At 55.2% G+C, this 27590-nt stretch overlaps 1 protein-coding gene across 5 annotated transcripts; it reads right to left on the reverse strand.

Annotated features, from left to right (window-relative positions):
- Positions 1 to 207: 207 nt before the first annotated feature.
- On the reverse strand, positions 208 to 27382 carry TMEM63A (transmembrane protein 63A). 5 transcript variants are annotated; one of them, XM_024576159.4, is made up of 24 exons: positions 26952 to 27382; positions 23336 to 23516; positions 21542 to 21741; positions 19736 to 19815; positions 18973 to 19039; positions 18053 to 18090; positions 15386 to 15528; positions 14624 to 14675; positions 14122 to 14230; positions 13390 to 13460; positions 13051 to 13131; positions 12678 to 12801; positions 12451 to 12584; positions 11446 to 11583; positions 10835 to 10988; positions 8816 to 8922; positions 8617 to 8703; positions 8090 to 8152; positions 5887 to 6049; positions 4838 to 4943; positions 3560 to 3727; positions 2685 to 2800; positions 2282 to 2344; positions 208 to 999 (listed from the first exon to the last, which is right to left on the reverse strand). In XM_024576159.4, the coding sequence occupies exons 2-24, from the start codon at positions 23457 to 23459 to the stop codon at positions 832 to 834; spliced, it is 2556 nt and encodes an 851-aa protein (XP_024431927.2). In that variant the 5' UTR covers positions 23460 to 23516; positions 26952 to 27382; the 3' UTR covers positions 208 to 831. The 5 variants fall into 5 exon arrangements, with proteins under 5 accessions (XP_024431927.2, XP_024431928.2, XP_045040352.2 ...); XM_024576160.4 differs by having other exon boundaries at positions 26943 to 27382; XM_045184417.3 differs by lacking the exon at positions 26952 to 27382 and adding an exon at positions 26625 to 26879.
- Between the last annotated feature and the right edge of the window lie 208 nt (positions 27383 to 27590).

A 27590-nucleotide genomic window follows, 5' to 3' on the forward strand; every position in this document is an offset into this window, starting at 1 on the left:
GGGCGGTGCACAGCCCTGCACCCAGTGCAGGGACCCCCTCTTCCTCTCCCTGCCACAGTCCTCCCTTGGCTCCATGGGGGCCCTAAGCACTGCTCTCCCTTGTCCCACCCCCACCCCCCAGGAGCGAGCAGACAGATGGCATCAAGGGCTGGAGGTGGAGCCCCACACACTGGCCCTGAAGAGGCAGGAAAGGTTGGGTCTCACCAGTCTGGCTGAAGAGGCACTTTATGAGTCATTCGCATTGTCCCTGGCTGCTGCAGGTGGCCCTGGCCCAACCACGGTGTCACCAGCAACACAATACAGAAACAGGGAACCATCTCAGGGTGCAGAGGTGTGTGCCCCACAGGGCCTGCCCTGGCCAGCTCTGCTCCCCACAGCTCACTCCTGGGGCAGGCCTGGGGTGCACAGCTGAATCCTCCGGGGAGGGGAGGGGCTGGAATGACCCCGACCACCTTCTGGACCCCATCTCGGGCCCAGGCCCGCCACGGCTCTTTGGTATCAGTGGGGAGGGTGGTGTCTGCGAGCTCAGAGGGGAGGTCTTCTACTTGTTGTGTTCTCTGTTACCTGAGAGAGTCCCCACAGCCAACGGGCCGGCTAGGGCACCATTCCAACACGTGATCTCACTAAAAATCACCCGATGGCACCCCGGCCCCAAACCAAGGGCCAGAGTCCTTTCCTGGCTGGTTCCATCTTTGCAGAGCAGTGGAGCTTTAAATTGAGGGTCACGAGTCCTGAACTTGGTTGGAGGCAATGTCGAGCTACTTCTCCACCTGTGCCTTTTCACCTCCGGGCTCCCTGAGCCCTGGGCCCAGCCAAGCAGCTTGCCCACCCTCAGGCCTCCTGGTAGGCAACCGCCACGCTGTCCACAGGGCTCTGGGCCAGGCTCTGCCTGGGGACGGTCCCGCTGATGTTGTGGATGGCTCCGTACGTCTGCTGCTGCTGTGGGGACAGGGCGGTCCTCTCTGAGGCCAAGCCGTTCAGAATCCGGGGCACGTAGGGCTGCCAGCAAATGAGAGTGTTAGCACTTGGGTGGGGAGGCTGTGAGACACTGTACCCTGTTTACCCTGTTCCTCCTCCACTGTCCCCCCTCCTTCCAGGAGGCACACAATGCTCATGAAGGACACGCAAAGAAACAATGTCTACTTAGGATGTCAGGACCTAAAGTATGCCCACTGCAGAATTTCCTGGCAGCCAGAGCAAAACAGAAAATGCAATCAATCACACAGTGCTCACGATCGTGGAGAAAGAAGCGCACACCCCTGTTTCTCAGCAGAAACAAGTTTTCGTCACCCTGGATCCTAGGAGAATCGCTCATGTTATATGGGAAACTAGCCTGTCTGTGCAGGACAGGCTGAGAACGCCATCGATGGGATGCTGGAATGCTGAACCACTCAGTGGAGGTTACTCCTCTCTCCAGCCCCAGGCTCCTGCTGCTGACCCCAGGGGCACAAACCCGCTCTGCTCCTCCCCAGACCCAGGTTGAGAATAAGGGGTTTCCATTGTCCATCTGCCCTGCCTCTCCCCCTGGCTGGTAGGCCCAGCCACAGGCGTGCCTCTGAATAATGAGTCTCCCTGAGAACATTCTCTGGGGCTGGTCCAAAGACAGACACTGATCCAAAGGACGCCTAACACCCGGGAGGCAGCCACCGGAAGGAACACTGCCAATGTGAGGTCACTATCCCCAGCCCAGGCCCTGCCAGGTGGCCAGTGGTCACGGCTCTGGGGTCCCGTGGCTCCCTTTTCCTTCCTAGGAGCAGGACCTTGGAGGCCACAAGCAGGGGCAGCCAGGAAGGAAAGGAGACCTGGCTACAGGAACTGGTGTGTCTCCAACACAGCACCTGCTCTGAAGCAGGTGTCTCGTTCATTTGTTGAATTCCAAGGGGAGTTGGTTTTGACCCCGCAGAGGGCGTCACAGCTGAAACGCTTGTGATACGAGTTACAGAACCATCAGGCCTGGCGACACGGCCTCCCAAAAGGCCCGAATTCACGAGGCATTAAATATGCAGGGCAGGAAAGTGAGCGGGGAACTGAAACCAGGGGGAGGGGCGTACTTTCTGGCACAACAAAGTCTCTCCTCAGTGAGGGATGTGGCTTCACCTATGCAAGTTACAGCACCCAGAGGGGCCAGGGATTCCTTCTCAAGTGACATTGATTCAGCAACCTGCCTGACACACGACCAAGGGACCTCTGTGTTAACAAGAGATGATCAAAGCGTGCTTGCCGGGCCCGTCTGGCTGGGCCCACCGCTGGTGCTGGGTGCCAGGGGAGAACCATAACTTACCGTGTATGGTGGGGGCACATGGGCCTGGACCTCACTTCCTTTGTCACTTGCCAACTCTTCTGTCTGCAGATAACAGCAGAAACTTCCAATGATAAACAAAACTGATCTTCCTGAACCAACACCCTCCAAACAAGCAGACTATTAACACCCAGAACAGTAGCACCAGCTGGCGCCAGGCTCCCAGCAGCAGCCCAAGAGTGGATGGGGGCGGCCAGGGCAGGGAGCAGGGAAGGGGGTGGAAAGGGGAGGTGCACTTTATACCCAACTACCCACGCCTTTCCTGTGGACAAATAAAACCTGGAGAAGGCTGTTGGTATGTGGCTGGGTGGAGGAGGGGTGGAGAGCAAACCCACACCTCCTCCCAGGTCCTGGCTGGGTGGCGACAGGGGGAGGGACCCTTTACCTTGTAGTTCAGAGGGCAGAGGTGCTTGAAGCACCCAAAGCAGGTGTAGCCCAGGCAGACCAGGATGGTGAGCAGCATGACCAGGAAGGTAAACAGGGTGGCAGGGGCCGTCATACCTGGGGACAATGGGATGCCAGCCTCAGACAAGGAGGGGGGAGGAGCTGCCATTCACCCTCACCCTGGGGAGGGAGAGGCCCACACCTGCTACAGGAACTGTGGGTGACTGCTCCCTCAGGTAGATAATAAACAGATGCCCCACCCCCATCCCCTCAAGCAGCCAAGATGGTGTCTTCACAGCCAGGAGCACAGGGCCCACTGAACAGCTGGCACTGTGTCTGCTCAGATTTCAGGCACCGGGAGGCCAAGTCAACAGCTATTTGCCAGCTTCCTCGTTGGGTCACTTCCTTGCAGTCTCCCGTGTCCTGGGTTAGGTAGGGTGGAGGCTCCCTCAGCTGACTGGGGCAGAGTCATACCCCTCTCCTGCCTTTTTCTTTTTCCCAAGAGAGTCGGCTTTCCTTCCTGCATGTCCCCATGATGTATGGGGACCTGGACCTGTCCACCACTGCCAAAGAGCCATCTGGACCAGCTGCCCCACCTCCTCAGGTTCAGCCCCTCCAAAGTTGATAAAGTGACCGTCCTCTCTCAGGCTGTCTGCAGCAGTCTGCCTGGCCTTCACCAGAGCTACACTTGAACTTGGGCTAGCTTAGGTCCTCAACGTTGCCCCCAGCCAGCCTTCACCCTGGACGCCACCTTCTGATTGGACATTGAGTTGATGCTGTTAAAGCAGTGAGGAATTTGACGGGCTGGTGTGGCTATGGGACTGTGAGGCCAAGGGCTGACCCCCTCCCCTCGCTTGGGTTGGAAGGGCTCCTCACCCAGGCGCAGGAAGGAGAAGAAGTAGAGCCAGAAGAGGCACAGGATGGGAGCAGCCAAGGCCTGGTTCACAGCCGCGAAATGGAGCCTCTTCTCCAGCTTGGCCGGGAGGTAGGCAAAGTAGAGGTTGTGCCGGTCCACCATGTGCTTGAGCAAGATGTAGATGAGGCCTGCAGGGATGGGGCTGTGAGCTCTGTCCCCTTCCTCCCAGGGTGGCTATCTGTGCGTGGGACTGGCGCTGGGGCTGCTGCTCGACCACATGACCCGGAAGGTGGGCAAAAGGCATAAATGCGTAGACCGGGCTGCTAGTGTTCTTAATCTCTTCCCTCCGCTCCCCTCTTTTCCCTCCCCCTTCCTGGCCTCTTTCTGACCCCAAGGAGTGGAGGGGTCTGTTATTCTGTGCCCAGGGACCACTGGCATCCTAGCATCATCTCGGGGGAAGCGGCTCTTTTACACTCAGAGGCCTGGCCTCCACTTCTTCCTGCGCCCCTCTCCTGCTCAGCACCCCCAACCCCTCAGTGCTCCCACTTGCCTTTCCTTCTCCCCCACAAGCCAACCTCCTGCCCTCACGGCAGTCGATGGGAGCCAAGGATCTCAACCCAGGGGCAGTACAAAGGGCAGGTGCTGCCTTTTATGTCAGGTCCTTAAAAATGGTTAGTTTTGTTTTGTTTTCAAAGAGTAATACTGTATTTTAAAAATAGTGCAAGAGAGTGGACAGGAAAAACTAAAACTTCCTCCTATCCCTAAACCTTAGCTATCCCCGCCAATGGTCTCTTGGGTGTTCTGTTTCCTTCTAGAGTCTTCCTTTTATCAGCCAGTTCCTGATATTTTATTTTAGTTGCAAGATCTTGGCCTATAAAATCGAACAGTCCTAAATTCGAATCCTGACTCTACTCCTCCCTGACACGTATCCAGGGCTTCCGCTGTGAGAGGGGGACAGAAACAGGACCCGGCTTGTAGGGTTGTGCGAGAATTAGTGTGATCATCCCCGGGGAGTGCAAGGGTGACTGGCCAGAGCGACGGCACGCATGCCCACCTTGATCAGTACCGCGGCGCCGTCTCGGTTGGGAGAACCCACCGACAAGGAAGGGGTCAGCTGGCCAAGACGCTCAGACCACGAGAGTCACTAAGTGAGCCCATAGTTTGGAAGGCTTGAGAAGTGAAGTTAAACTGGATGTCACCTGTGGCTCTTTGATAGCTTGTGGCTCTTGTAGCTACCAGAGGCCCTGTGATGACTGTCTTGGGGTGCCGCCCACTTACCCGGCTCTGGGGCCACTCACCAAATGGTGCGATGATGGGGCAGGTGATACTGTAAGCCATGATGACGGTGAAGACGCACAGCATCCACGCGTACATGGCTCCAAACTCAAACTCGAAGGCCTGGTTCTGGGGGAGGAGAAGGTGACAAGGCACTTCCAGGCCTGTCCCGCCAGACCCCCATCAGGTGGCTCCGGGTGGGGAGGCGAAAGCCGGGTGGGAAGGACTTTGGAAATGGGAGACTCACAGCTCCCCCAGCCCCATGAGGTCCTTTCTCTCCCTCCACAAGCCTCCTCCAGCTTCACTCAGCTCACACCCAGACCCCCCAAGGGGCAGTGATTCGTGTTTCCTTATTGTGTCCTTGTCAGAATCCTGTCTACCCAGCAGGACTGAGCCCCTGGAAGGAAGAGATGGTGCCCCCGAGGGCAGACTGTGGAGTGATCCCCTACAGATTTTGGCATTGGACCCAACATCAGCTCTGCCTTTTCTGGCACGTGTCCTGGGCCACGTACTTAACCTCCCTACGGCTAAGTCTATGCGTCTGCCAAGTAAGGTCCCAGTGGTGCCCAGCCCCTGGGGTGCTCCAGCAATTAAATGAAAGGATGCAGCACGTCTCTGATTTCCCTCTCATGGTGCCCACGTGGCAAAGGAGAAAAACGAGAATCCACACCACCCAACTTAGGGAACAAATGCCACGAGCCCCAAATGCCATAGACAGCTGGGATAATCTTAAACATTTATGCAAATGCGTGCCTCCAAATAAGGAACATGTTGATGGTAGATGTGTGTGCGTGCGTGTGTGTGTGTGTGTGTGTATGTGTGTGATCTCAGGTTGGTTACAATGCAAAACTCCACACCCTCTCCTCCAGCCAGTGAGTAAGAGTAGAGATTTGTGAAGACATGCCACTGTCACCCAGGGTCTTTGATCCTCCGCCCCCACAGAGGTGGCGCTGCCCGCATGGCGAGAAGCACTTTGCAAAGTGCCTGGCAATGGAGTGGGGTGGCTGGGGAGAGGATGGATGCGGGGTGCTCAGAGGGCCATCGGCACCAGCCCTGCCCCACCAGCCCGCACCTGCTTGACGTTCCTGCGGTCCGCGGCGGTCTTGGCCACGATCATTCGGAAGGTGTACAGGATGAGTCCAGGCAGCCGCAGCAGCTCCATGCCGTTGCCGATGAAAGCCGAGGCGATGACGTAGTTCACAAAGAAGGCGCCCTGGTCGGGCAGGAAGACGCACCTGGGGACCCAGGGAAGGGGTGTGAGCTGAGACCCAGGAGAGCCTCGTTCCCATCGAGGGTGGGCAGACGCTAGGCCCCCTGAAGCTTTGTACTCAGCCCTCCCTTTAGCATGTGGGTGTGCAATGCACACACTGAGAGAAACAAAGCGCCTGACCCTACTCTCACGGAGGTTACGTCCGAGCTGGGGACAAACGAATGTGGCTGCCACGTGTGAGGAAAAGGAAGCCGGCGGGCCATGTTCACTGTGTTAGGCAGAGCGGTCAGGGGAACCTTTCTGATCAGGTGATTTTGTGCAGAAAAGGTAAAGAGTGAGCTCATCTAGAAACCATGGAGAGAGCATCCCAGACAGGAAATGACAGATAATGGCTCTCAGGGGAGTGTGCCTGGCATGTCCATGGGGCAAGAGGCAGGGGCTGGAGAGGGCTAGCCAGGAGAGAACTGCAGCCTGGCTGCAGGCAGAGTGCCACCCCTGTCATCTGTGAGTGGCACAATGGCAGTGGTGGCGGCGGCAGAGGTGAGCATGGTGGCATTCCAAATCTATCTAGATTGTCAAGATTTGCTGATGTCAGGGCATGTGAGGGAAAGAGGGGAGGCAAGCAGAACTTGAAGGGTTTTGATTTTTTTTTTTTTTTTTTTTTTTTTTGCCAGAGCAACCAGAAAAACAGAGTCATGGGTGGGGAAAATTGTGGGGTCAGCAGATTTGGGGATGAAAGTCAGGGATTTGGTTTGGGGCAGGTAAAGTCCGAGATGCCCAGCAGAACCCCAAATGCAGCCACGGCAGGCAGCGAAGTACAAAGTCCAGAGGTGCAGGCTGGGGTTAAAAACGTGAACCCCTTCCACACATTCTAATTCAGGAGTACTCAGGCGGCATCAGAGCCGTGGGCCCAGCTGAGGTCACCCAGAGAAGGGGTGTGGACGAAGGGCTGATCCCCCGGACCGTGATATTTAGAGCTTGGGGAGATGCACAAGAGCCGCCTAGGAGGCTGAGAGGGGAGAACCAGCAGAGGGGAGAACTGAAGCCGGTGAAGACAGTGTTTCAAGGAGGGTAGCACGAGAAATGTCTCAGATGATGCTGATAGGTCACGTAACATGAGGACTGAGAGCTGACCGTTGCACCTGGCAACCTGGAAGTCACTGTCAACCCAGACAGGAGCTGGTTGGGTGTACGCGTGTCTCTCTGAGGCTGCCAGCTCCCGGGTCACCAGTGTACCCAGCAAGAACCCATTAAAAATAATTCACCCTCTCCTTCCAAAGAGTCGCAGCCAGCCTTCCCTATAAACAGCTCTTTGGAAAAATCCATCAGGAGCCTGAAAGCCTATTTCAGGACCTAAAGTTCAGTGCAGTGGGGGCAGAGGTTGCATCCCCGCTCTGTCTCTTAACTAGCTGGGGAACCTAGGGCAAGTGCTTCCACATCTCCGGGCCTCAGTCTCCTCATCTGTAAAATGGAGATGATGCCATTTACCTCATAAGTCACTATAAAGGGAAAATGAGAAAAAAGAATAAAGCATTTAGCAGAGTGCCTTCTTAAATAACGAGTACTGCTGTTGAGTGGGCACGGTACAAGCTAAAAACACTAGCAAGGACACATGTCAGAAAACAGGTTTCACTCCATTCCCCTGGCACAAGTACTCCACAGTCCAGACAGCCCTTCTGGTTGTGACATTAATAATTATTCTCCACTCCTGCTCCGTGGCGCCGCCGGGAGCCAGCAGTTCCTGCTCCCCGGAGATTCTGTTCTCGGTAAATAAGTTCCAGGGAATGAACGAGCCTGAGACTAATTGAGCCTTGTCCTGAAAGATTAACTACATTTTTGCACACATAGCACAAAATGGGCCAGCTCCCACGGTGTGCCCAAAGGTTCTGCCTGGCCTCAGCCCGGCCAGGAATCTGGGGGCGGGGGCAGGGAAGCCCAGGCCCTGCGGTCCCGGGGAGGAAGGTGTGTTCTGAGGCACGGACTGCCCTCCCACGATGCAGCCCACGCCCCTGCAGGATGTCTACCCAGGACCGTGGCTCCCAAACGCAACGTGGCTGATACTTACTCCAGCCTGATAGAGGCCTCCGAGGAAGTTTTGTCAAAGAGCCACCGGAAGAAAAAATCCAGACTGGAAGACAAGTGAATCCCATAAGAATTTATTTCCAACACTTTATATGATCACTACGCACGGTTTCTCTTTTTTCTGCTCTAAAAACAGGCTGAATCTCAAGACCTACATTTATCCTTTAAAATGCCACGCACTACAGTGTAACATACCAGGGCCTATTTTAACGGAAACTGCCTTTCTGGAGATAAACAAAGCCAGGATCAGACCCTCCCCCTAAGTGGAGGAAGGTCATGATGAAATTGGTTCTCGAGCTTTTTAAAAATAGTGTATTTTTGAAGGAAGAGAGATGGTGTCTCCAGGAGAACCAACGGGCCCGCACAACTGCCCTCCAACCCAAGTGGGTGAGACAGGCTTCAAGGGGGGCAGGGATTTGCAATCACCACAAAACCATTTCCGTTCTCCTGGGGACATGCTCTCCAGATGTGACCCTACTTCTGAATTGAGAGCAGGGGGTGGCGACGTACCTGGTGAGGCCGAGGGAGGGCAGAATCAGCACCATGAAGATCAAGAATATGTAGACCTTGGTCATCATGACCCAGTTTTCCCCTGACCTGCGGGAAGTCAGAGGTGAGCGCCCACAGGGGACTCACGGGGCCCCAGGTGGCCCCAGTAGGCCATGTGCCCGCTGCCCTAGGGCATGGGCATCGGAGTGCCGGCACTCACTTGGTCCAGTGAGACTCCAGCAGCGTAGAGTAGTAGACGATGGATGGGAGCAGGGCCGAGAAGGACCACAGGAGAAGGGTCGGGAAGAATTGGCTGATGACCGGGTCCTGGAAGACAAGGTCCGCAGCAGAGAGTTGGGGGCTTGGAGACCGTGACTGACTGGCATGGGGGCTCAGTGAGCTCCCTGACTTGTTGGTCATCCTTGACCCCCAGAACTAGCGCTGTGCCTGGTCCATACTGTTGGCTGAATAGATAATAATAGCACCTCACATTTGTTCAGCAGAGCCCTTTAGAGTGAGGCAGCAACTTCCCAGGTAACTGAGGTCCCCTTGTCTTACTCACCAGATAGAAAGCCTCTTCCGTTCCCTGTAGACAACCAAAGATCATGCCAAGGGAAGACGGAACACTGAAGGCCAGGCTCCCTCCCCAGCTGGCCTGCCCACTCAGCTCCCAGTGGCCCGGCTGGGACTTACCAGGACCTCCTGTTTGTTCCCAAACCTGTCTACACCTATTGTACTCGTCATTGTCATCACATGATTTGATGAACTTACTACTTTCCTGATTAAATGAGCACAAAAACAGAGAGAAAAATTCTTCGAAAATTAAGCCAGATACTTGGGAAAGACTTGATTAAGGCCAATTTCTTTAAAATGCTGTTGAGTTAGATGAGGATAAATAAACTGTAAAAGGCCAAGGGGAATGAAACCTAGGAGGGTTCTGTCCTTAGAATGGCTTTGCAAGGATCTTTAAATCCTTGCTTTTCTGTACGAAACCAAAACTGGAATCACAGACAATGAAATAAGGGTACGGTTTGTGTAAAATTGACAAAGGGAAACTCCAATCAGCAGGTCCGTCCTCAAAAGGACAGGCCTTGACCACACACATCGAGGGACTGCAAGGAAATGAACACGTCCGTGCTTTAAATCTAGACAAGACGGGTTAATATACACTATGTATTTTTTTTATGATATACTGAGTCAGGTGAGAGAGCTTCAACCATACGTTATATCACTCAATCACCATCATAACAGCCCCGTGAGTGTAATATGGCAAACGTTTTGACTCATTTCTAGATGAAAACCAAGGCTTAGAATTTGTCAGCTAAGGAATGGCAGACCGAGGACCAGTGACCTCGGGCCTCCAGCCCAGTGTGCTTCCCCAGACTATGAGTAACCAAATGCCAAGTGGGGCTGGAGAAAAAAAATATATTTAGGGGGATATTTCAGCAAAGCTAGTATCTTTTAAAGTAGATGCAAATTTAGGCAGTGTTTAGCTGTTATCTCATCAATTCATCTGAAATTTTAAAAAACCATTCAGTCTACATAGAATCAATGACTTTCTCACAAGATTATTAGAAACTGAAATGTAAAAGAAACAACGAATTCTTAGTTCTGCCACCCCAATCCAAGAAGGTCTTCCCATTCTTTCCCGCCTGCTCCCCATGGCACCGATCCCTCGCCTGCGTCGCCGGCTGCACCCACTGCTCAGAGGCAGCTTACACTCCGCTTTCATCCCGAGCCCCCAGTGTCCGCCACAAGTCTCTCCGGTTTTTAATGGGTGTTGGACATGCTATCAGACCCAATATACGTCATTCAACTCAAGTGAGGCCTGCTGATGGGTATTTAGATTAACTCCACATATACTTTATATTCATTCTGTATATATATGAATGTATAAATATAACTATATGCTTAGTATATATGTTTTATATATAACAAATACATATGTGTGTGCATATATATATGTGTATATATATAAATGTCTAAATTACTAGAAGACATGGTACTAAGTGTGGCCATGTCTGCTTAGGGCTTAAAAGCAAAGACACGATGTACATGTCAGTTATACCTCGATTAAAACACTTATTTGTCTGTTTGAAGAACAGCACAGACACGAGCCGAGCGACTTGACGTCCTGGTTCCGCTGTCCCCCACATCCCTTGGCCCCTATCCCTCCCACACTCCCTGTGCCCTATTGCGCCAGCCCTCCCGGGACGGGCCTTGCAGAATGGTCACTCACATTCAGCGCGTGGATGGGTTTGGTGACATTGAACTTGTCCATGGTGGAGAGGATGATGGAGGGTGTGGTCAGAAAAAATAGCACCAAGGAGAGTGTGAAGTTGATGCCCAGCCACTGGGACCACCAGTGGAAGCCCTGGACGGACAGGTTCTTCCTACAGAGGAGAGAGCACGGGCTCTGGAGGCTGCTCGCCCAGGATCCGGCTACCAGCCACACCAAGAGTGCCCCTGGCTTATTGGGGGTCAGAAGGTCCCAGTGAGACAAGCCAAGAGACCAGCCTGAGGGCTCTGGCTTAGGGCTCATTTCAACCTAGGAGTACACATAAGTTCTCTGCACTGACCTTCAGCTACAGGAAGGTCAATTTTCAGGGCTCTATGAGCTCAGAGGGAAAATAAGTTATTCACTGCTGTTGAACTGATAATATTTTAGATCTACAGGAAGAGGTGATAGTATTAAAATTATTTTTGACTTTTTTTTAATCCTTTTAATGTGTCCCCCAGGCTAACGAGGCAGGTGACATTAGACCTAAGGATGCAGTGTCATCCCCTAGCCATGAGATACATGTGGCTACTGAGCATTGAAATGTGGCCCTTCCAGGCTAGGGGGCTCACCAGCAGATGTCCTCGGGGTAAGTGGCGAAGGCGACTGTCCACTTGGAGATGCAGAGCTCTCTGCTGTAGGAGGACGGCTGCGGCTCCCCTCTGCACCCAAGGCCCTGGCACTTGCAGGCGTTGAAGTCCTTCAGGATGCTGCGGGGAAAGCAGAGAGGGCCGGGGCTCAGAACCCCAGATGCAAACGCACACGGGACCAAGAAAGCCTGGGAGCCCCACAGTGCCCGACCTTTGCTTTTTTATTCTTATTAATTATAATCAATGCTATGAAAGAGACGACCTGCTTGGCACACTAGGGGGAGGATTTTGTTTAATCCTTGGAACAACCCTGTAAGCCAAGCATTGTTCCCATTTCACAGACGAGGAAACTGAGGCTCTCCATGGCAGGCTCTGTACCCCATCTGTCTGGCTCCAGCTGCCATGTTGTCTGTGCTGCCCCATATGCTGCCTGCACCCCTCCACAGGACCCCGCTGCCAGTGGCTTCACCCTTCAATTCGCTCACTTACCCACCAAGCCCCCGAGTTGTCATCAGACTACGTTACATGAGGTGTGTTCGCATTTTGATCCAGGACTTCCCTCCCTAGGACTCCCACCTCCACCCTCGCCAGCTGCATGGGCCCTCGTCTGTCCTTCTCTGACTCCCATTAAGTACCCACCACTCCTCTGCTGCTGTCTCAGAACATTCTTCCCCTTTCCACTGGCCACCTCCTGGCCCCAGCCTCACTTCAGGGTCTGCAGGGCACACCCAGGAGACCCTTCCCTGGGTCCAGGATGCCCAAGGCAAGGTAGGCTTTTGCTTGGCCACCTCTTTCCCATATCCCTCTCCTGGCCCCAACCCTCTTCTGCTCCCAAGGGTCAGTGACACCGAGACCCCGGGCATGAATGTGATTTATGAGCCAGACCCCAGGCAAAGGTGCAACCCCCTTCCCAGGGCCAGGCTCCCCACAGCAGTGAGCAGTCTGGAAGGTACAGCCGTCAGCCCAGGAGGGGCGTGGAACACTCACTAGGTGGCCATGGACTTCTCCTGGAAGGTAACGAAGGCCATCCCCAGGGGCTGGTACTGGACCCTGCATTCCTCCTCCGTGATCCTCTCCGCCAGCTTGTCCTTCATGCACTCGTAGTAAGAGATGGCGTCCTCCTACCAGAAGGCACACCCCTGTGATGATGTGGACCTGTGCCAGGGCAGGGGGACCCCAGCGCCCACGGGCCTGGCCTGGGTGCGGGCCCTCACCCACTCACAGCCCTGCACTTCGCAGCAGCAGAACTGGCCACAGGGCTTGGGGTTGATGAGCGTCCGCTGGCCTGTCTTCACCTGCAGGTTTGTGTAATAGGTCAGGCTCTTCTCAGTCTTTTTTCTGCATTTGGGGAGGAAAGGCACAACCCTCAGACTCTCAGTCCTGTGGCACAAACCCCGCATCCTCCATTCGGCCATCAGTCACCACCAGAACTGGGATGAGAAAAGGGCAGAAGCCCCCCTCCTCCCTTCCCAGCTGCGGGATCCGAGCCGGTCAAGGAAGGAGGGTGGGCATCTCAGAGGGGAAGGGTCAGAAAGGTGCAGGCCAGCTGAACCCATGGACGCCCGCCCATGCGCCACCCGCCCTTACCTCTCCTTGCACAGGTACATCAGCTTGGCCACGTTGTAGCACAGCTGGACCTCCACTACCTCGCACGTGGGATACGCATCCCTGTGTCCAAGGCGAGCCAGAATCAGAAGACGGCATTGGAAAAGAGAACCCCCAGGCAGCTGAGACCGCCCCCCCCCTCCCCCGCCCCCACATCCAAGGTTAGCAGAGCGATTGTGCCGCGTATTCCCACATCAGTGGAGACCTTTTCTCTTTCTCTAAAGTGGAAGGTGTAAGGCACTCGCCCAAGGCACCTGCCCCGTGGGACTGTGTGGTCCCACCTGGAGGGGCTCCCTCCCCTTCCTGCCTGGCCCTGCTCACCGGAAGTGGCTCTCCACAGTCTCCTTCGTGGCATGTCTGGGGAGTCCTGTGATGAACAGGGTCCGCCTCACCTGCCGGAGAAGCACACCAGAGAAGAAAGTCACCAGGATGAGGCGGTCTCAGGTGTTCAGGCCCCCCTTCCTCGGCCTAGCAGAGCCCTGTGGCATGACATCTACACGGTGCCTTCCTCCCAGCGGCACTGAGAGCATTTCCAAAGAGATTCTATGAGCCTCTTTTGCATGACTGGGGACTGAGAAAGCATCCAGATTGGGAAAGTGACTCAAATAGGGTCACACAGCAGGCCTGGAACCAAGCATCAGAAACCACCTCCTCCGTCAGGCTGTGGGTTGCTACCAGGGAGGGGCTGCTCTTGATCTGAACATCTCAGAAGCCACTTAGAGTCAGTAAGGACAAGCCCATATCCTGCCAAACTAAGGGCTAGTTGGCAGAATGAGGGGAGACTATCTAAATCCTCAAACAACCTATCAGAAAAACCTTTTTAAAAGACGATGCCGGGGAGAAAAGGCATACAACAGTAACTGAACAACAATAAAAATTAAAAAAAAAAAAGACAATGCCAAGTTTGGGTGCAAATACACAAGCCAGGTTCCACAGGGACCCCCCTGAAGCTCACTGCTGTCACCTGGGGAATAAGCTGGGGGGGGGGGGCATTCCTCTCCAGCCCCCACCTGGGACCCTCCCCAGCACCTGCTCCATCCCAGCCTCACTCACCAGGTTTTCCTCTTTGTACTTGATGGACTGGGTGTGATGCCGCATGAAGCCCACGGTGAGGAAAAGGTAAATGACAGCGAGGACAGTGTGCAGCCAGAGCAGGTTGTTGCTGGGGGTGTGGGGGGACACCACCTGCCATCAGGGGGTGGCTCCCAGGCAGGGGGCTGGGGTGCAAGGGCCGGGGCCTGGCTACCCTTATGGCTCTGAGCTGAGGGCAAATGGCTTCATCACAGAGACTGCGTGGCCCGTGCCTCGTTAGAGAGCCTTGCCCTGACAGAGGCACTCGGGTACCTGGGCCCTCCTGGTTTCCCAGAACCCCCTGCAAAGGGCAGCTGCTTATGGTGTGTCCGTGCCTGGAGCCCAGCCACACACTTGCTGCAAAGGGGCTTTCAGACATCAGCCCGCTCCCTTCGGGCTACCTCTGGCCCACCCAGGGCTCTAGAATCTACCTTCCCCTTGGCCTGGCCCATCAGCACCCTCAAACCCTTCTCCCCCTACTCACTCAGTGGGCAGATTTGCTATCGTCGTCCTCCCAAAACTATAAGGATCTTTGTCTGCAGAGAAACAACAGATGCTTAGTTCCAGGGTCTGTGGGGGTGCAAAACCAGTCTCCCCTGACCAGGAGGGCCATAGATGGGGGGCCTGTCAGAGGACAGTGATGTCCACCCAGTGTTTTAGAGCTACCCCAGCCAAGGCCTCTGCTTCACCCCAAAACGCTCCCTGACAACTTCTCAACCCATCATGGGCGTGAAGTCAAAATGTGAATTCGTCTTGCTTTGAGATTTTTGTGGCATTTCTTGAGAAACCTGGAAAGATCCTAAGCTGTTCCCAAAACCCAGGTTGGTAATCACTGGGTGTAAGAAATGAATCACAGTGGCATTTTGGAAGGCAGAGTCCTCCAGTTCCTTGGAAATAATCATTCTTGGCTCTGATTTTGCCCTTGAGCACCGGAAACGACTTCTGGATCCACCGATAATGACCTCTTGATTTGGGTGGGGGCAGGAAAACATAAAATACTCTTGGAAGCCCGTGATTCTATAAACCTGGGGGGTATTTTTTCCTCCTACTTAGAGCCACGAATTGATATTAGGGGCCCCAGGGGTGGGGTGGATTCTTCTCTGGGTTTTTAATCAGATGGAAAAGTCCGGAAGTCACCCTGAGACCCTCTCCCGTCTGAGTGTGAGACCCACCACACTGAGCCCCTTTCCCGAGGCCCGCTGCTCTGCCAGGGCCCGCCACCTCGAGGATGGAAAGAATAGCTCACCGAGCAAGTCGCCGGAGAGGTTGACGGGCAGGACGACACACAGGGACAGGAAGCTGACCACCACCAGCAGGAAGATGATGTGTCTCTGGAAGGACAGATAGTGGATGGCGTCCTCCCCACACCACTCCTGGATCTGGTCATCGCTGGGCAAGACACACGCGTGGAATCGAAATGAGTAGTCGTCACAGGCTGGGAACCTCAGGGCCTGGCGTAGCTTGTCTGCTCTAACCCTCATGGCCACCCCGCAAGGCGGGTTCTGATTTTATCTCCACTTTTTGACATGTTGAGCACCCAGAGGTGTGGGAAAGTTGCACGGCTTTACAATTACATAGCTTCTCACAGAGGAGCCGTGACGAGAGCTTCAGAGCCTGACCCCTTGGCCCCACACCCCGCTCCTGGGCTGAGGAACCCACGACCACTCCATCTGCGGCTCTAGAAACATTGGCGCCCTCGTCTGTGTGGGGCTGAGAGGTGTACATATGAGGGTCCCACACCCGGGTTTTCCTGTTTCTGGGAACAAAGCCACAGGCAGGACGACTGCCAGGAACCCCTTTCTGAAGCTCACAGCCCAATCCTTCCTCCATCAGCCCTCAGCCAAGCTGGGAGAGAGAGGCGGAGACACTGAGGCCCAGCTCCTCCTGGTGTCCCTGCCATGACCCCAGAGATGGGAGGTGACCTGCTCCCCCCTTTCCCACCCTCAGTGCCGTATTTTGGAGGTCCTCAGTCATTTAGGAACCCAGAAAATTTGGGGTTCTGACAGCCAGACTTCCACAGAAGGGGTGTCTCCTGAGGGTCTTGCTTCCAGAAGGCCAGGAAAGCGCCCGCCCTGGAAAGAGCTCAGGGAGGCATAAAAAGGCAGATCTGACAGGTGTGGAGCATGGGTGTGGCAGTCAGCCAGGCCACAGTGGAATCCAGCTCGGCCACCTGCGGGAACGGGTCACGGGACTCACCTAAAGCAGGGAAGGGACTACCTGCTGGCTACCTGGGACTCAGCTGGGGTGCTGTGCTGGCACCCGGCGCACACTCAGGAGTGTGCTTGCTAAGTTACTCCTTCTCACTATTTACCGCAGGACAAAGCTTTGCAATTAAGTACACTGTTTTCCCTTCGAAATAAACTGCTGACATGCACATGCTTTGCCATCGCCCGTGCTTGCTACACAAATGTTGGTGAAGATTAAAACCAACAGATGAGCAATGTCCAGCACGGTTTTTCCTGAGACACCCTTCTGGCTTCCCTATCTTGCTGGGGAAAGGCAATTCGGACGGAAACTGGGAGGCGTCTTTCAATGTCGTTGCAATATTGGCTGTGAGCAAGCTGTTGAAATTTAATTGCAACTTTAAAAAAGCCAAAGGGTACTCCCTTCTGGGGCTGGAATGGAAGAGAAAAACACTGGGAGTTGAAATGCAAACCATGACTGATATAGCATTAAAATGACAAAGCGGAATGCACAGCTGCACCCGCCTGTCAGCCCCACTCCATAAGAAATGAGTGTCCCCACGGAGAGGACAGCTGGGGACACGGAACAATGAACACAGGGGCATGGAGAGGGGAGTGACTTCAGAGCCGATCTGTTGAGCCTTTGTTAGTTACCGTGAACATGATGAGTCCAAGTTTCTGGTTTTGCCCCACGGGGTCCAGGCTGAGTGAGAGTGGGGTCCACAGCCCAGAGAGGGGGCAGTGGCCTGAGCAGTGGCAATGGAGAGTGGCCGACCCAAGGGAGGGTGACGGGTGACTTACAATTTATTCCTATTGATTTTCATCTGTATGTGCAAAAGTATTTGCACAATGCATACATTACTTCCAGGACCAGGGCGGAATGTGTCCTTGCGCCCTGACTTTGTGGTGGGCATCTCCGCCTCTCCTACCCCTGTCCCCTCCCCACCCCCGAAACACCTTCTTCCTGCTCCAGACCAGGGTTCACTGGCTGCTTCTGTAGAGACTCCGCCTCCTGCCAGTCCCCCTGGGAAAACCGGCCCCCAAACTCTACCGTGTATACAGCATGTATTAATTCGTCTCAATTAGGCAGAACGGGTGTCCTCCACACCTTTTTATGGTTGGGGAAACAGGCCCAGAGAAAGGGATTTGCCCAATGTACTGAAATGACCACATCCCCTCAGTTCTAAGATGTCGCCTTCACGTTTCAATGATCACAGCTGACCACAGCTTAACGGGCAGCTCCTTGGGTTTGGCGGCATACTGACAACAGGTGGCAGGGCCCCGACTCACACCTGGGCTCCCTCCACCACCTTGGAGGTGCCTGATCAGGTCACATCACCAAGTACCTCTTTTAGGATGTCTCTCCACAGCCTCAAGTTTTGAAAAAAATGAAAACTTTTAACCCAATGAGCTGAATGTATATCAAGCCAATCATTAGTTCTCCACTCTTCACTGGAGACACAGAAAACTGTCTTAGAAGAGCTTCCGTTCAAGGGTATCCATGTTAAATATGAAGTAGATCTAATTCCTGCCCTAAGCAAGGCATGAACTTTATTTAATTAGCTTGTGCGGGGGCCACCGGGGCCACCTGTGTTCTCAGTAGGTGGGTTCTCCCCAGCTACTGCTTTGAACCTGAACTGAAAAAGTGCCTACGAGACCCTATCTCAAGATTGGGCATCCTGGCTGACCATGCACGCACGCAAGCACCCTGCTGCCCACGGGGTACTCACTGCAGCCGGAAGATCGCGGTCAGCCAGGGGCAGCATCCCTTCAAACAAAGAGACTGGAGATTAGCTTCACACGCGCATGTCTTCAGGAGCAGATAAAATCACCGTCTTTGACATTCACAGCCATCTCACTTCCTCTTGTCTAAAAACAGCACTCTTGCCCCCAGCGCAGCAAGCCCCACACAGGACCGAGTCCGCACGCTCCCCACCCTTCCCGAGGTGCACTCCATGTCTGGAATTCTCACAAACGCCTCTTAGATTTGACAACCTGTGGAATTACACAGGCTCCAGGATCAATCATGAAACTTGAAGTGACTGTCGCTGCAAACTCAGGGAAGCTCTGGAGAAACTGGGGTTCTGTCTGTTTGCAAAGACGCGAATGGGATGTGGCTCAGAGAGCACTGCGGCGGGATTTAGAGAGCAAGGCGGGCGTCTGTAGGTCTCACTGTCCACTGAACTCCCTAGAGCTGGACTATTCCCCAGCTTCATGCGTCTTTATTTGAAGACAAATATTTGCTCATCGTCCACTTGACCATTACTAAGTACCTACTACCGGGTGTCAGGTGAAGGGGACATCTCTGGTTAAGACAGGGTTCCCGCCCATACTTGGCTCACAGACTAGCAGGCAAGTCAATAATTCATTGTCACACGTGGGGATTCCAAACCCTCTGTCTGAGGGTCAGTCAAGTCTCACGATCCCAGGTCACCCAGCTGCCACATCCCCCGTGGCATTGACCAAGTCCAGGTGACTTTGTCAATGCAGAGAAGACCTCTGACCCACACTTGCCACTCGAGATCCAGGACACTAAGTTAGCACCCGAACAGGAACACCACTGCCGTCTCCCTACTAACTGGTTACCTCTGGTCCCCCCTCCCCGCTCCCTGCCCCGCCCCACAGCCACAGCTGCCCCTAAGATACCGACCAGCTCACTCTCAAAGTCTTGCTGCCCTGCAGAGGAAGACGATGACAATCTCCGGAAACTGGACTCGCTGGAAACACAAAAGGAAAAAAATTAGATGATTCTTTTTTAAAAATCTAAAAACTTATGTCCAGTATCTTGCTGCCTCATAGAGCTCAGGACCAAAGCTACTAGCCCTCAGTGGCTGGGGCCAAATGTAACTCACCTGTGGAAAATACAGACGAGGGCACTGACCACTCCTAGGTATGGAAGACACGAAACTCTATCATATGCCATTATAACATAGGGTCGGGTCGCCCTTGACCCTCAGCACCACGACTGGTTTACCTAAACTGACTTCAAAATGTTGCCTATGTATAAGATATTTCCCCATGCAGCAGATAAAACTGTCATCCTCCTCTTCAGTTGATTTTGAAATCCCTAATTATCTAAAGGAATAAGATTTCCTCCTCAGCCTGAAGCCAGCAAGGTTCACGGCCACAGCCAGGCCAAAGCCCCAATAGAGAGCTGGGCATGTGGGGCTTGGTTTTCTTGAAAGCACAACAAAGGTCACGTGGCTGACCTCGTAGGTCTGCGGTGCAGAGCAGGCAGACACAGCTTCTGGTCCAGGCCTGGTAGACGTGCTCAGTGAACGTGATGTAATACCAGCATCATGTGTGGGTCCTGTCTGCTGGGCTTTGCAAGTGCCCAGCCCACCCCAGTCTCTCTCTCTCCCTCTCTCTCTCACACACACATTTAACTCATATCCAAGTGATGTCTTTTTTACCTGCCCGCTTCTGACACCAGGGCAATGCGCCCATAATCCCAGAATCTTCTCCTTATGATGGAAAACACCAATATTAAAAACTAAAAGTAGAAAAGAAACCAAGTGTAAGTATACTGAATGGCTTCTAATGAGAACAGACGACTGCTTAGCGGCCAAGCCCACCTGCCTAGAGTCGGGGGGTGGGGCTAGAAGGGCCTTGGAGGTTACCCACGCCCAAGAGCACACTGAGCTGCCCCCAGCCATACGACTCAAAGGCCCCCCACCCCAGGCCTTGTCACTTGTTCCCAAGTCACAGAGGCTATCAGCGCTGACACTGAGCTTGCCTGGTGCCCTCCTAGTCAAGCACATTAGTGTCAACAGCCTTGACCTTCCTCAGCCCGGATCTGTCTTCAGCTGCCCCCAGCAGAAAGGTCTGGACTCACAGCAGCCCCGGGGAGCAGCTTTACTTTACTTCTTTGTTTTACATAGAATTTAATTTGTAATTACAGAATCAAGGCAGCACAGCACTCAGGCAGAGCCGGGAGTTGGTGATGCATTTTCAAAGGCAGGTGAGTCATGTTGTAGGATAAAGCAAAGGCTGCCCAGCCAGGGCCTGCCCTCTCTGTCCTGACTGCTGCTGTCTCAGGCCTTGTGATGTGGGCATTTCCCATGATTCCAGCTTTTCCTGCTGCCCACTAACCCTGGCTCTTCTGTGGCCCACCCCCATATCTTCCTGCAATACAAATCTACCCCCACCAGCGCACTCTGCTGGAGAGCAGCTCTCTCTTCTCAGCCTACCCCGCCCAGACGTACCCCACCCAGCACCCTAGGCTCCCTGCCCAACCTCTCTCCCCAGCTTCATGCCTTGGCCCCAATTCTCCCCTCCCTGAAGCCGCTGCATTGCTGCTCCGGGCCTCCCTCCTGCATGAACCCCAGCACCCTCAAATCCACCACGACCCTCCTGCCCACTCTTCCCTCTCAGCTAAGACTGGTCTGTATGACAAATGGGTTTTAGCTCCAAGAAGAGGGTGCTTTGGCACTTAAGGAGCCCTTTTCCACAGCAACTGAGTAGCATGTGGGTAGCCACGTCAGCCCATAAAGGACCAACAGTGGAGCCAGACTTGAATGCACACATTTAGACCTTAATCTGGGGGCCAAACTGGAAAGGGGGGACTCCCCCCACCCTCATCTGCTGGACTGCTTTTATGCCAGCAAATGTGTTTGATACCTGCCTCTTTCCCTTGGGAACCAGGACACTCATGCTACCCTAACTCCCCACCCCCCAAACCTTCACCTGGCCTCTGGCCCAAAGCCGCCCCAGGGTGTGGGTTCCCTCTGCCCCTTTCTCGCCCCATGCACTCATAGGGAGTGTTAGGAGGAGGCATCAAGAGGGACCAACCATCCCATCGGCATTTGTGAAAAGAAGAAGCCCATGGCCCCAGGAAATTTTGCCTGGCCAGTGTGGGGTCAGTACAGGGGAGGAAAATGGCGTATCTCAAATTGGGGGGAATATGGGAACAAGAGCAGACGGACAACTCGGTAACAATGGTCACAATCAAATAACAGTGACCTGTGTTCCTTCCATACCTTGCTTATGTAACCTTCTCTAAACTCTCTGCGGTAAGAATCACTAGCTCCATTTTACAAAGCAGGAACCTGAGGCCCACCCTATGTACCACACTCATGGTCAGCAGAGTTGGGACATAAACCCAGATGCTTCTGGCTCCTCACCTGAGTTTCACAGAGGGCCCTGGGCGGGGGCTTAAATAAACAAATAACTCCAGGGGCAGAGGGGCAGGCGAGGGACATGAATCACAAGGGTCTTACCAGGAAGCAGCTGACATCTAGGAGCAGAACAACGGGGATGCCACCGAATTTGACCCCCTGGAGCACAGTGCTGTTTTTGGCTGAGTTGTAGCAATAGGAGTCATTGGACTGGTCCCTGATGCCCAGTCGACCCCGGATGGACACCTCCTGGGACTGCCACAGCTCCAGGAATGGGGAGTCAGTCATCACGCCTGTCACCCCTGAAGAACAGGACCAGGCAGGTAGTCAGAGTTCCCTCTGCCCAAGTTTCCCCAGCCGGCGCTGACACAGCCACAGCTGGGTGTCTCCTCCAGGGGCTGGTGGGGCACAGGGAGCCAGCAGCAAGGGGTCGGGGAGAGGCAGACACCAGACCAAGACTACAGAAAATAGCTCCATTGTGGGAACAGTCCCAAGGGTCAGAGGGACAGGGCAGATGGCTCACACAAGACACAGCTGGCAGCCTCCCGGAGATGGGGGTGGGGGGAACAGGAAGATAGGGAAGGATGGGAGCTGCTGTGTCTGCCTGCTTAGGAGGTGCCCCCGTGTCTCCAGCCTCCAGGACCACTGCTGGCACGGAAATCCCCACAGGAGCACTGGGAGAGCTAGAGTGCAGGCAGGGGAGAGGGTGGAGGAGGACAAACAAGGAAGAAGGGACGTCTAAGTCTGCCACAACTGCTGATCCATGGGAGCAACCGGAGGAAGAGGCCCTGCCCCCACCGTTCACCGAGGTCAGAGGCAGGCCCTTTCCATACACTTGGAACCGAGGCTCAGAGGCTTGACAACCGGTCCCAAGATTAAGGAACTGGTCCTGGCAGAACTGATTCTCAGACCCAGACTCCTGACTCGCACAGGCCAGATCTGTTTCTACCACCCTACGCGCCCCGTCCAGCTGGCGGACAAACGTGGGAATTCTGTGAGAGATTAAAGGCTTCTGCAAGGGGCGACCAGAGGGAAGATGTGGGAACAGAGAAGACTGAGAGGGAGGTATCCCAAGGGGGAAAAGGAGGCAGAGTCCTGGGACCTCCACAGGGACCCCTGAGTCACCCAGCAAGCTTCCCCAGCTCCACCCTCTGACCCCTGCATTCCCGAAGTCCCTTTGGTCTAAATGGAAAGCCTGAAATGTCCAAAGCAAACATTGCCCCAGGCAGGCTGCTGACCTCTTCTTTCCTGGCTCCTGGTACCCCTGGGGAAGCTAATGAAAAGCTCCAGTGTTTGTCTCTTGACGCCAGGGGCCCCAGAGATAGTGCCCAGGTTCTGGCCCCTTTTCACTCTGTCTGTGGCTGAAGAGCCAGGAGAAATGCTCAGCAGCCCCTCCTCCAGCTCCCACCTCCCCAAATCTGCTTAAACCAGATTCCCAGGGGATTTCTGCCAGGTCTGGTCTTTTACCTGCTGCAGGACAAGAAGGAAAAGAACAGAGAACCCCAACAGAAGTTTGGACTCCTGGTAGTGACGGGGGTGGGGGGGTGGGGGAGTGGGGGGGTGGTTCCCAGTTCTGACCCCTGGGACTGCCAGGCTGGGGACAATCTCACACACACAGAAGTGCAGGCAGGATGTAGGGGAGGGTGGCAGGTCCAAGTCTCATGGGAGGATTCCCCAGAAGACCAAGTCACTTTCTCACCCCTCTAAGAGCTGGAGGGTATGGCACCAGAGCCATGGAGTTGGTGGCTCTGAACAGAGTCACAAAAGCTACCTCTGGGAGGCAGATGATCTTGGCTTCTCTCCTTTAAACCCCACCCAATGGCACCACCCCAACAGAACACCCCAGCTGGATGCCGGGAGGCCAAGGCCTGCCTCCCCCACCACCCTCACACTTACCAGACACCAGGGGACGGAAGGACTGTGGGTGTGTCTCTTGGAGAGGACCTCGGCTGGAACTGTCTTTGGCAAAAGCAGTGGCAGCCCCAGCCACCTCCCAAGCTGCCTTGGGCCTGCCGCTCATTTCCTGCCGGGCCTCCCTGACCACAGGGTCATGGGGTACCAGCGTTCACAGACTGCCCTGGGGGAACACAGACAACCAGGGTCACGTGGAAGCTGCCTCTTCCAGTTCAGGAGTTTCGACCTGACACCCTCCGGCACATAGCACCCTACTCACACCCTCCACAATGTCTCTGAACTCAAATGCTCTCGTGGACCCTTTGGTTCCTCCCAGTGGGCACCCTTCTGCCCCGGTCTCTCCCCCAACTCCCAGAATTGGCTCTGAGCACTTGCTGCTCTGTGCCTCCTCCCTGCTCCACCCTCTTATCTAGCACAACCTGGGCTCCAGTCTCGTCCCTCTTCCCCTATGGCCTGAGGCCCAGCTGGGTCCAGGGCAGTGGTCTCCCCCCTCAATCCCAAGCACTGGAAGTGGTGGGACTATGTTGAGGACCTCATATGGCAAGGGTGGCTGCTGCCAGGGACAGCACAGAGCAAACAAAGAAGGCTTGAAACATGAAATGGTAAGAAAAAAACATCCTCATGAAATGTTCACAGAGGCAACATTGTCCCTTGAAAGAGGTGGCGGGACAACCCTCACCTAGGCTGTTTCGCTCCAAGCTTTAGGCAAGCAGAGCCCCACGGGAGGAAGGTATTGCGGTTCCTCTTCCTCCTCTAACCCAGACACACCTCTAAGCCCCTTTCCTCTTGCCAAACAGGATCCCTCGGTGAGTTTCACAAAGTTTGGTAAGAATTCAGTGAGGTCAGCCAGCCAATCCACCAGCCGGGGACGGAGTCTGTCCCCGCCTGCCTCATCCAGGGGAGGTGCCCAGGTGCGAGCACAGCTCTGGAGGCCTGCAGTCTCTCCCAGACCCTTCAGCTCAGCTGCAGCCTGTCCCTGCCCGTTTCACGTGGCAAGTCCAGACTCTGCTGAACCAACATGGTCCCACCGGCCTCTCTACATCTTCCAGAATAGGCACCTCTGAGAGGACAACTCTGCCAAGCCAGTGGGGGCAAGGGGGAGGGACCCAGCTGGTAGTGATCAGGAGGGAGCTGGCTCCACTGATAGTTTTGGGCAGTGGCCAAACGAGCAAGTAGACCCTCTGGTCACAGGAGCCCTGCCAGGCCACACTACCTTCAAGATATCCAGTCCTCCGATATTTGTTTGATACGCTTTCGCAAATACCTAGCACTTATCCATGCCTTCCAGACAGGTCTGTATTCATCACCCCATAGGAATGCATCACCTGCCAAGACCCTGAGCAGCAGGAGAGCCAAGAACTCCTGCCTGGCCAGGGAAGCAGCAGGTGGCTCCGTCCCCCAACTCGAAGTTCAGCCCATGTGCGCCAGAGAATCTGACTGTGGCCAGTGGGACAGATGGCCGAGCCCCAGAGCCGGTCTCAAACTTGCCAAAGAGGTCAACCACCAACACTAACACACTGCCACAGGGCTGGCAGCAAGGACGGGCCCTCATACACACCTGAAGATCTCTGTATCTTCCCGAAATGCCGGTAGAACGCGGCAGGAAGTGCGTGAGCGCTGCTGGCTCTCACAAGAAGGCTCTGTACAAACTCAAGGTATTTTTAACATCTCCGAATCTCCCAATTTTGTTACAATGACCCCAGGATTCCAAGCAGCCCTAGCCCTCCTGCCACGGGAGCTCACTCTGATGCTCTTGATGCAGAAGAAGGTTGCAAAGTAAACACAGACTTCTGCTTAAAACGCCACCAAACAGGACCCAGGAACCTGGACAGCTGTTGACCTTCACACACGTCAGCCCCAGAACGACAGTAAACGGCACAGCGTCCGGCATGACAAGAGACAGTGTGCCCAGCATTTACCCGAACAGGCTCTGGAGTCAGGGTCCCCGCACCATGTTGGGCTCTGGAGTCAGGGTCCCCGCACCATGTTGCTTAGACAAGTGGCTTAACCACTCCGTGCCTTGGCTTCCTTCTCCATAAAGTGGGGACAATAATGCTTCTCTTTATAGGGCTGCTGGGAGGCCCACACCCAGGAGGATGCCCATGAAGGACCTAGCCCAGGGCTCAGCCCTGTGAACACTTGAAAGCCAGTGTGCTTTTAAGTCAGCCTCCAGCGAATGGGGAAACAGCGGGACTCCTTCTGATGTTTTCTGTTAGAGCCCAGTGAACAGCCGAGAGAGACCTTTGTCCCAACACTAAACAAACACGAGGGGTGGGGGGAAGGTGGCCTCTGCTTCTGTTCACATTGACCTCAAGGCAGAAGCCGACTTCAGGACTCCGACAGGTGTCCGGGGAGGGGAGAAGAGAGAAAGGCAGGCGGGACTGGCGCAGGGAAAAGGGAGAAACAGTCAGGGGTGACCCAGAGTCTTTTATTGGCCCCAGTGGGTGTCTACAACTCTGCAGGAGCCAGAAATGTCCAGGATGCCTCCCACAACCCCCTGTGTCCACTAGGCTGGGGACTGGTGAGCACAACCCACTGGCTTAACCTCAAACCCTAAAGCTGCACAGGCTGGGACACAGCCGCACAATGAACTTCAGGGTGGAAGGCGGTTCCTAGGGGAGTGGGCCAAACACGATGTGGACTCCTGCCCTTGGGGACACTGCCTGGGACTGAAATATGGAGGCCACCCCAGGGTCTCAGGGAGCCAGCCAGTCTTTATCAGGTACTGAAACCTCCGTAGCTGTCTTAGCAGAGTTCTCCTCACTCTCCCGGTCCCTCCCCCAAACTCCCAGCCTTCCTCCTCGGGACTCCACCAGGGCTCTAGGGAGTGGTTATGGAGAGACAGACCCACGGTGGTTTCAACCTCCCCAGCGGAAGGGGACTCCTGCGTCTGACCCTTTCCCAGGTCTGCGTCGCCTATAATTCGAGAAGAAGAAGCCCCGAGGCGGCGCGACCCGGGGTTAGAAAGTCGGCTTCCAGTTGACAAATCCCCAAAGACAGGGGAGGGACTAGGGCAGGGATTGGCGTACAGGCAAAAAGCTGGGACCAGGGGGAGAAGTTCAGAGGAGCGCGGGGGACAATGGGGGTGCCAGGGCTGCGCGGCCCGGGGACTAACCCTCTGCTCCCACCCACCCACCCACCTTGCTGAGTGGGGGCTGCGGCCCGAAACCTGACCCTTGACGTGGCACCCCGGCCCAGAGCCCAGGTTCCGCACGTCCGGGAAAGGGGAAGGGAGACATTCCCTATGCTCAACGACCCCTTCCCACTTTACCTGCGGGGGTAAAGCAAGTGGCGCGGCGGGGAGGAAGTTGTCTGGCTCCACCTGGTCCCGCGGAGCAGCCCCGGGAGAACTTGAAAGTTACTAAGCGAAAGGCCGGCGCCTTCTGCACATGCGCAGAGCGGAAGCCACGGCTTGCCAAATTTGCAGCAGCCGCTCGCACTGGCGTCCACCCTAATGGCCCCACCCGCGCCAGTGCCGTGCGCCCCTCGGCGGTCCTCGTCCCTGGGCCTAGCCAGCTCACTTCCAGGGGCAGAGGAGGACGTTGTCAGGGCTAATTCTCCTCATCAGCCCCCCGGCGCGTCCACATACCCAGCGCACCTGGGGGAAGACTTGGGCCACGCACAGGTGGTCGCGGCCCGGGGACCTGGAGCGAGAGCATCCGCAAACATTCCTGGTCGACCCCGTTTTGCACTTCGTTTCCTTGACGGCTCCTAGGGCGCCCTGGGGAGTGGGAGGATGCAGAGCTCGGCTGGGCTCAGCACCTCTGCTTCCGGCAGTCCGCGGGCACCTGGTGTCGCTGCGAAAGGCCGCGGCTCCTCCGCCCGCCGTAAGGTCCCCGGGTGAGAGTCCACGGTGTGGCCCCACACTGAAGCCTCAGGGTACTGCCCAGGCCCGGGCTGGGTACCAGGGGGCTTCCTCCGAACTGGTCTGAAGGCAGCTGTGCACTGAACGGGGACGCAGGACGGGGCTCAGGAAGGACGCGCGCCCTATGAAGCCCAAGAGCCCCGCCTGCCCGCCTGCCTGCTCGTCTGGCGTGCAAAGTGCCCTCCTTCGCAGGTTTGGTTTCCGCGTCTGCAAAACCTAGGGGTTGCTCCAAAGCCAACTCCCAGGTCCTTCCTAGCCCTGAAAATCGGTAATCCTGACCAGCTCTTCGCGCACACACATGCAGCCTTGCCGGTTCTCGGCCCTCTCTTCCATTTCCAGGTTCTCATCTCTTGTGATGAGAAAGGTCTTCTC

This window comes from Desmodus rotundus, chromosome 10, assembly GCF_022682495.2.
Source record: "Desmodus rotundus isolate HL8 chromosome 10, HLdesRot8A.1, whole genome shotgun sequence".
Lineage (NCBI taxonomy): Eukaryota > Metazoa > Chordata > Mammalia > Chiroptera > Phyllostomidae > Desmodus > Desmodus rotundus.

What these genes read in the sequence shown, in the direction of transcription:
- TMEM63A (XM_024576159.4), bottom strand. Translation starts at nt 23,459, where the DNA reads ATGAGCGGCAGGCCCAAGGCAGCTTGGGAGGTGGCTGGGGCTGCCACT. An exon ending in CTGGTGTCAGAAGCGGGCAG is followed by an intron (nt 19,040 to 19,735) that starts GTAAAAAAGACA and finishes TTGTGTTTCCAG; the next exon opens with CGAGTCCAGTTTCCGGAGAT. An exon ending in ACTGTGGAGAGCCACTTCCG is followed by an intron (nt 13,132 to 13,389) that starts GTGAGCAGGGCC and finishes CCTTGGACACAG; the next exon opens with GGATGCGTATCCCACGTGCG.